Here is an 8,945-nt window from a genome sequence, read left to right as displayed (position 1 = left end):
TAATGCCTCAGTGCAGAGCTTCTTAACTTGGAATCTACGTACACAATTCACTGGTCCATGAACTTGGACAGAAAAGTAATTATGTCTTTATTTTCACTAACCTTTTACTGAAATTTATAATTCTCTCTTATTACGAATGTAGGTAACTAACCTTAGTAGTACTAACAATATCTATAAATTTGTCACTAATGGAAATCTTTATATCACATGATACATATTGTAGGTATCTTTTTAAAAATTAATTAATTTTTTATTTTTGGCTACATTGGGTCTTCGTTGCTGTACGCAGGCTTTCTCTAGTTGCGGTGAATGGGGCTACTCTTCATTGCAGTGCACGGGCTTCTCATTGCGATGGCTTCTGTTGTTGCAGAGTACGGACTCTAGACGCGTGGGCTTCAGTAGTTGTGGCACATGGGCTCAGTAGTTGTGGCTCGCAGGGTCTAGAGCGCAGGCTCAGTAGTTGTGGCACACGGGCTTAGTTGCTCTGCATCATGTGGGATCTTCCCGGACCAGGGCTCAAACCTGTGTCCCCTGCATTGGCAGGCGGATTCTTAACCACTGTGCCACCAGGGGAAGTCCCTGTAGGTATCTTGAAATACCTTTTAAACTCATCACTCTTTTGGAATTATTGAAGCTACTAGACCTGCTGTTAAGTCTTATTATTTAATGTGTTAATAAAAGAGCACGTGTATTACTAATCACAAATTTGCTTTGTAATATTTTTACAACTGTATTTCAGTTTAATTGGTTTCCTTTGTAATCTATTATTTTATTTTATACCCTTATAAACCCTCTGAGAAGGGTCCCATGTGTATCAGCAAACCGCCAAAGGGGTGCAGTCTGGAAGAAGGTTAAGAAACCTGCTAGGACAATGTGAGTTTCCTGGAGGCAATCTGCTGCAGCACCTTTCATATAAGAAAAGCTCGGTAAGTATCTGTTAAACACATTATTTCTCCAGATTACTCAGGGATAATTTAAGCCCAGAAAAATCTAATCACATACAAGTCAAACAGTATTATGCTAAGAAGCTAAGTTGGCTATTTGTAATGGAAGAGATAGCTGGCTAGGGGCTCTAGACTAGTCAGTTACATAAAACTTTCCCAGCTTAGGGCATTGCTATTCCTAGGAAGTAAAAATATTGGGCAGGGCTTCCCTGGTGGCGCAGTGGTTGAGAGTCCACCTGCCGATGCAGGGGACATGGGTTTGTGCCCCAGTCCGGGAAGATCCCACATGCCACGGAGCGGCTAGGCCCGTGAGCCATGGCCGCTGAGCCTGCGCGTCCGGAGCCTGTGCTCCACAACGAGAGAGGCCACAACAGTGAGAGGCCCGCGTACCGCAAAAAAAAAAAAAAAAAAATATATATATATGTATATATATATATAGGGCAGATTGTAATGTGGTATGATTAGACAAATGAAATAGTAGTTAAGTAAAAAATTATTTCTTGGGCCCCTGTAATAATTTAAAAAAAACATTGTGTTTTTCATATATAACACATGACCTCTTTGCATAAGGAATTTACACGCTGCTTGGGGAGACAGACATTACAAGAACTAAGAACACAGGTGTTTCAGGACATGGCAAGGATGTGATGAAGGTAATGTTTTAGGAAGCTTCATCTGAGAGCATTGTACAGGAGGTGCTGAAGGGCACAGCAGTTAGAACTCCTAATACATCATCATCAGTTGCTTCGTTTCTCTCCCTATTTGGAAATATGTATTTATAAATGCTTGCTAGATCCTTCCACCAGACCTCAAGCTCAAAACTATGCTCCTAAAATCAAACTAATCTCTCCTACAAACCTGCGACTCCTGACTTTCCCATTCATGTCATGACCACACACCCTCCTGGAAACTGTCTTAGATTTCTCCCTCTCCATCACCCACTTCCTGAGTAATCCTTCCTCTGGCTGATTTCTTTACTAGCCTGCTAAACTCATGTATTTTCAAAGTAGACATTTGTAACCAGTGATAGAAGGCTAGATTGGCGATCACAAAGTACAAAAAGTTTAAGGGGAATTCTTATCTTTTGTTATTTGCAGTATAAACAGAACTGAACAAACCAACATTGCAGTTTGTGATTCTTCTGTTAAGGGACTGAGTTCTCAGGCTGTCCTAGAGAAGCAATTCACTTTCTTATCTCCCTCTGAGTTCTACATTTTCCTCCCCCAGTGGCCACAGTATCAGTGCTCTAGGGTAGATTTGGCAAAGTAGTTTAGGCTCCCCTCAGGCAAGGAGTGACTGAATAAAACAGGTATGTGCTATTCTATGTACATATCTACACACACTCAAAGAAGCAGCAGCAAGTGGAGTGAAGACAAACAGTAAGAAATCTCTGTACTGTATCTATATGTAGTTAAAAATTCAAGTGCTGATCACCACATTCACCCTTCTTTCCATCTGGTTTAGTCCCTTTTCTTGTCTCTGTATATGCCTTTTCTCAGTTCCCTGGCATTTCTTTCACTGATTTCCAGGGAACTTTTGTCCTAAATGGCTTTTACTCTAGAAGCATCTAATTTCATTGAGCCTCAGCTGTTCCTCTCTAAGACACATAGTATCTCAGCGTTTTATAATATTGAAAAGGGTAAATACCTTTTCAACAAATTCAAAAGTAAGTCAGAGCTTGCTCATCAAATATCACCAACTTAAATTAGACAAATATTTCTTCTCTTGTGCTTTGAAAGTATGATTTATATATGAGATAAATGACAAAGGAAATGGCTAGAGTGGTTGGCTTCTTTTCTGAGATCTGCTTCTTCTTCTTCACCATCAGCAAACAGAGTATCTGATCTCTATCAGGGCAGGGACAACCTGTCCAGAGTTTCTGTGTCTTTAACCTTTTAGGAATGGGAGAGCTCCTGTTCATCATGCATTTTAGTTCTTGGTGACTTCCTGAATAATCCAAGGATCTGCAAGTCACATGAGTTATCATGTGTGTTGTCAGTGCTTTATAGATTTTATTGAATTGTGAGATTCTGCTATAGCACAGTTTCTCAAGCTGGGTACTTTCAGCTTTTCAGGCCAAATAATTTTTTTGTTATGTAATGCTGTCTTCTGCATTGTAGGATGTAGCATCCTTGAACTCTACCCACTAGATGTAGCATTACCTCAGTTGTGACAACCAAAAAATTTCCAGACATTGCCAATTTTCCCCCAAGGGAAAAAAAATTGTCCCTGGTTGAGAATCACTGTAGTGTAGTTAAAAGGTGGTAAATGGTGATTACTTAGCGTGAGCCTTAAAGATTATATACACATTTTGATTTTTCTATATACTTTCTTGCCATTCTTTGGCATATGTTATACTTTTGAGTATGGTGGCATTTATCTATACTCAATTTATTTTATATAATTCTTACTCATTTTCTTATTATATTTATCTATTTCATTATAATATAATTTTTCCCATTATTTTTTCTCATTATATTTACCAACCATGCAGAAAAATGTCTACCAGTTTTTCAAACGTCACCTCCATGGAACTTCTCTTATTCTCACTATCTGAAGCCTTAAAACAAAGAAGAATTAACACAACTAGAAACTCAAGCGAAGAAGTTAATTTATGGGGAAACAAGTTCTATTTTATGCAGGTAAAATTTGAAGTGATGGTAGAATAAGTGTTATGTCCAGCACCTACTTGAAGAGAAGTTGGGATATAGACCAGGGAGTCAACAGTATAGATGAGAACTGAAATTATGAAATATCCAAGAGAAAAATGAAAAGGCTCAGAGGGCTGAAAATTACACCTTAACATGAAGCAATGGAAATGAAACTAGCAAAAAGAGAAAAAGATATTTATTGATTAAAATAATAAAAGCTAATGATTGATTAATAATTAGGTGAATGACAACCCTACCACAGGGGTCACAGTAAAGCCCCAACTGTAGGAAAAAGGAAGAAAGAAAGAAAAAAAAGAAGAAAGAAAGGAAAGAAGGAAGGGAGGAAAGAAGGAAGAAAAATTCTATCTACTAACTGTATATTCCAAAAGATCATTGCAGAGACTTAGTGGAAAAGCAGTGGGTGGACTTGTGGGTTTGGGGTGAGGAGAGGATACAAGAGAGGCACATGATAACTTGCCAGGCTTGAGTTGAGCATGTATTCTAACAGAACTTTCTTTGCTGTGATCTACTGAGGATCAGCTCAGGAGCACCTGTTCCTTGCCATGAATAACCTGTTTCCTGGAGTGAAAGGAAAAGGGTGCCTCACATGGTAATGAATGTAAAATAATCCCCATCCTTCTGTTGCCCCTACCTTCCTTTTAATTTACATATTAATCATTTGATACTGCTCTTGGGCGAGTTAAGTGCTTGCCTACTGCAGTGAGAGAGATGAAGTGATTTTATTGTCATATACTAAAAGTGCCATGAACAGATCATTGGAACTGTTACCTAATTATTGCCAGAAAAATTAGTTTAGGATGAATTCTCCTAAAACCAAATCATCCTATGTAGAATTTTTCTAATATCCAGTTGACTTAGAGTAAGAATTTTAGAATGAGTCAAAACATTCTGTTCCCTGGGAATACAATTAACAACTAATTCAACTTAGAAGGTTTACAAGGAAATTACGTGGTTCAAAATTAAGTGTTAGATGGGCACTTTACTGAGTCTTTTTTCCTTCGACCACATGAGCACCAAGTGGCCCACGCTTTAATAACACCTGCTTTGAACATTTCTTACACTAGACATTGTGCCATGTTCCACGGCACAGACAACTGGAGTCTCCATTTTCCCATATGTCTGGCTGCTTTCTGGAGAAGGTAGTTCTGAGTTTCTGACAGCCAAGACAAAAAGGGAAACACCATTGAGTTATACTTTTATATTTCTTATTTTATAAAAGAAATATCACTCGGTAGAGACTAACTTCCCTCTTAGTGTCAAGAGTCAAATACATCACCGGAGATAGAAGAAGGAACACATGAGGCCAGAAGGCCAGACGTCTTCTCCCGAGCAAAAGCTCGTGCGTCTTCCTCTATAACACCTCATAGAAGAGAACTACTTCAAGAGGCGCTTGGGAAGAAAAGCGGTCAAGCACTGTGGACTTTCAGGCAGAGGGTCCCTAAACTAGCTTCTGAGAGATCTTGAGGGGCCTCAATGGCATAAAAATCTCTCGGGGGGGGGCACACTGCTCGTTTTAAAGATTGAGAAGCGGTCACTTTTTGTCTCAGACTGTAGCAACAGACGTGTGTACGCGACGAGCTTCCCCGCTTTCGGTGAACCTCAGAACTTGGAGCTCCCCCATAAGGAGCCGCAGTTTTCCCTTCCGGCCCCACCGCAGCGAAGCCAAAGCACGAATCCAAGAGATTGAAGACCAATCGAGCCGATCCCAATGGAGGAATCTGGCGGGGAGCGAAATTCTCCAAGAGGCGGAAAAGATGCGGAAGACTTCTCACTCCAACCAATCAGATGAGAGGAATTCTTGGCACACCTCTTTCCGCTAACCAATCAGCACCTAGCTTGATGGGCCCGGCCCACTGACACCCGGAAAACGTCTTTTAAATTTTATTAGTATAGGTTTTCCCCCAACGTCATTCTAGGCCTTGCCACAAACTGTGGTCAAAAATGGAAAACTGGATGTAACAATTCCAAAGCTGGCCAGTCTTGCAGTGAGAAGCGAAACCACAGACCTCTTCATCAAAACAGTTATACTGGGAAGGACAGGGAAAGGGAAAGGGAAGGGTTCCGGAGAGAAAACTACAGCTCCCAAGGGCCCTTGCACGGACTCGGCGCGCCCTGGGCTAGAGGGCGGGCCATCGTACGAAGAAGGCTGAGGGTCACAAGGCTCCTCTCGGACTTCCTGAAGTGGGCGGGACTTGAGATGGGCGGGGCGGTGGCCACCCCCGCCTCTCTTGCTTTGTGTCCTCCTCCCTCTGGCTCAGCCGCCTGAGACGTCGGAGGGGGCGTGGCCCGCGCGGAGACTAGTTGGGGGCGCGAGCGCCGCGGGACGTGGGTGACGCGTATTCTTCCAGCTCAGCGGTGTATGAGGTGTCGCGGCCCCGCCGGTGATTGGTTGTTGAGAGGCTAGTACGCAGCGGCCGTTGGTCGCCGGCAGCACGGAGCGAGAACCGGGGAGGGCGGGGGGCATATGGGGCGGCAGCGGCGGCGGCGGCTGGAGGAGGCGGGCGCGGACGAGCTGGCGGCCGCGGCAGCAACGGAGGTCCCCGGAAGCCTCCTGTGAAGCGCACCCGTCGGCGCCGCTGTGGGCCCCTGGGAGAGAGCGGCCAGCGCGCGAGCCGCTCAGGAGGCGCTCCTCCAGCGCCGCAGCCCTTCGGACTCTCGGTCTCATCCTCGTTCTCCAGTTCCGGCTCCTCCATCTTGGCCTCGGCAGTAGCAGCTGCCGAGAGGATGTGCCGCCTTCTGGCAGGGGGAAGAAGGAGGAGAAGATGAAGAAGTACCGGCGGGCCTTGGCCCTAGTCTCCTTCCTCTCTCTGTGTTCCCTGGTCTGGTGAGTAGCCGCGACCACACGGGAGTTTTCCGTGAGGGGAGAGGGGGGCAGGGAGCGGCCCAGGTCACACCCCCAAATCATCCCGGCTTTAAGGGTGCGGGTCTCCAAGGCTCCTATGAAGCGACAAACCGATTACTCTGTGACTCCTCGGCGGGCTGGCCTGGCAGCCCTCTCTGCGGAGGTTTCGTGGTGCGTTTTGGAATTTACAGAGACTAAGTGGGAGAGGGAAGCGCCTGGGTGCCTTTGTACCCGGTTACCCTGGCCCTTGGTGATGGTGGGTTGTGTGTGGGAAGTGTTCAGATAGAGGCTGGGCAAGTTGCTCGGGCTTAGTAGCAGCCACTTGTTTTCATGGTGTGGGAAGGGCATAAGGTATGTCGGATGTGATGTGTTCCCCACAGGCAATTTTAAAAACGTGACTTGTCGTGAAGGTGACTAATGTACGAGCACTGGTTTTCCTGGACCTTTCTCTCCTAGTCTTTGGCCTCGGGTACACTTGGGGTTGCTGTTCTTCGAGACTTTTGGGAGGCGTTATGAAGCACTTTTTCAAGGGGTAGATGATAAGAAGCTGTTTAGCAGACAGTGTCTTAGGGTGTAGTGTGTACAGGGGTTTCTGGTAGTGTGGATTGGATAATGCCCCGTAGTAATGGAAGGATAAGTCCTGCATTTTGAAGGCGGGAAGAGTGCTTTGTCTATAAGTTTGTGGAGTTTCTGTTAGTCCCTGGCACACTTGGGGTTTTTTGAAGGAGAAGAGAAAGCTTGTCAGTCAAAGGATCGCTACTACTATACTTGGAACATCTATTCTGCCCTCCGAGGGAGTTTCTTCAGAGATGTGTGACATTTGCTGACTGTAAAGATGCTTCTTCAGTCAAAGTGATTTGCTGTTACATTAAAATCTAGATAAACTAAGTTTCTTGTTCAGCTTATTTCTGCAAAACACCAACAATTTTTTTTCATTTGTGTGGGTGCCTAATGGATTCCAAAGACACTGAAGTTGTAGAGTTGTTGTTCATAGAAAATAATATGTAAATAAGAAGAAAAGAAAACACTTGCCTGGCTGAACAGTTTTGATTGGCAGGTTGATAGACGTTTTAGAGAACAAGAAATTTGGTCTCTTGACGTTCATTCCGAACCCTTTAATGAGACCAATGTTATCTCACCTTCTACTTTTTAGTATCATGTTGGTTACCAAGAAGTGCATGTAGGAGATGAGTCCACTCACCTCATTTTAAATTTATATTTGTACATGAGATACAGAAACCTTGTGTTCATATCCACTTCTTTCTGGGGGCTGTTTAGTTGTTTGTAGGTTATATATGTTTTTTCTTTCCTCTTTCTACTTGATCTTGCCCATCTTTAGGCCATGTTATTCTTCATCACTTTCTGAAATGGTTGAGACAGCAGAGAGGTTATGCTTTTCATTCAAGTTTAAAACACCAGGATCTCTGATTTTTTTTTTTTAGTTGAAATATACTTGACATATAACATTGTGTAAATTTCAGGTGTACAACATGTTGATTTGATGCATTTACATAATGTAATATGGTTACCATTGTAGCAGTAGTTAGCATCTCTATCACATCACATAATCATTTCTTTTTGTGGTGGGAATAATCAGGATCTGGTCTCTTAGCAAGTTGATAATTATAATACAATAGTGTTGTCTATACTCACTATACTGTGATCTCCAGGACTAACTTATCTACCAGTTGCAAGTTTCTACCCTTAAACATGATTTAAAAAAAATTAATTGGCTGGTGGCAGTGAAATCAAGCATTACAGTGTGGTTTTTAAAATCATTTGCAGATTTAAATTAACCATACTTCTATTACTTTGTTTAATTTTGGGCTGTCTTTTGCTTAAGCTGACCTCAATATGGTTTCTCAACTTTATTCATTGGAAGTAGTGAGGAGATCATGACCTGTTAGGGGAAGGAAAAAAATCAGCCTAGTATTGAAAATAATAGTCATAAAGTTCTGTAAAGTTTGTTGACTTTCACAGTGAAAAATGGATGTTATGGGATTAAGTAAATAGTGCATAGTTTAAGAAACTTTTGTTTAAGAAATAATTGGGTTAGTTTGTTTTGAGATTTTTTTGCGCTGCTAAATTTTAAGATATTTTAATTGTTCTTTACTGAGGCCATGGAAAGGCATTATAGGATATTGAGTCTTGAGAATTTTTTGGAAGGGTGATGATGACATCAGGGAAGAGAAGTGGTGTGTGGTGTGATTGGCAAAGGGTATGTTGTGTCTTTTGAGGCTGTTCTTCCTTGGGAAATTGGAATAATTAAATTATGTCACTGACTCAGCTGGAGATCTAACTCTTGCTACAAGATGGTCTGTTAGGTCATTTCTCAACATCTCCATTCTCCCTTAGCCTAATGCCCTTGTAGGGTTTGACAAGTTTTGCAAAGAGTCATTTTTGTTTCTGTCATTTATAAAGTGTTCCAAGATTTTGTGATCCATTTCTTTTTTAAGCCGTACCATTTTGCAGATATACGAGTGCTAT

At 42.5% G+C, this 8,945-nt stretch overlaps 1 protein-coding gene across 11 annotated transcripts in view; it reads left to right on the top strand.

Annotated features, from left to right (window-relative positions):
• Positions 1-6,042: 6,042 nt before the first annotated feature.
• SUCO (SUN domain containing ossification factor) overlaps positions 6,043-8,945 on the top strand; it is a 75,099-nt gene continuing 72,196 nt past the window's right edge. For 9 of the 11 annotated variants that reach the window (XR_016393137.1, XM_089911075.1, XM_022560176.3 and 6 more), the window contains exon 1: positions 6,265-6,440. Coding sequence is in view for 10 of the 11 variants with exons in the window: in XM_089911075.1 (XP_089767201.1) it covers positions 6,379-6,440 (62 nt within the window). In the remaining variant the exon portion in view is untranslated. Of the gene's footprint in view, positions 6,441-8,945 lie in introns of all 11 variants that reach the window. The other 2 variants (XM_089911073.1, XM_022560181.3) reach the window with 2 other exon arrangements.

This window comes from Delphinapterus leucas, chromosome 1, assembly GCF_059928025.1.
Source record: "Delphinapterus leucas isolate spDelLeu-1000000601 "Yukka" chromosome 1, BTC_Dleu_Yukka2, whole genome shotgun sequence".
In the NCBI taxonomy this organism is placed as follows: Eukaryota; Metazoa; Chordata; class Mammalia; order Artiodactyla; family Monodontidae; genus Delphinapterus; species Delphinapterus leucas.
The sequence above is the reverse complement of the archived record's forward strand: the minus strand, read 5'-3'. Positions and strand labels throughout refer to the sequence as shown.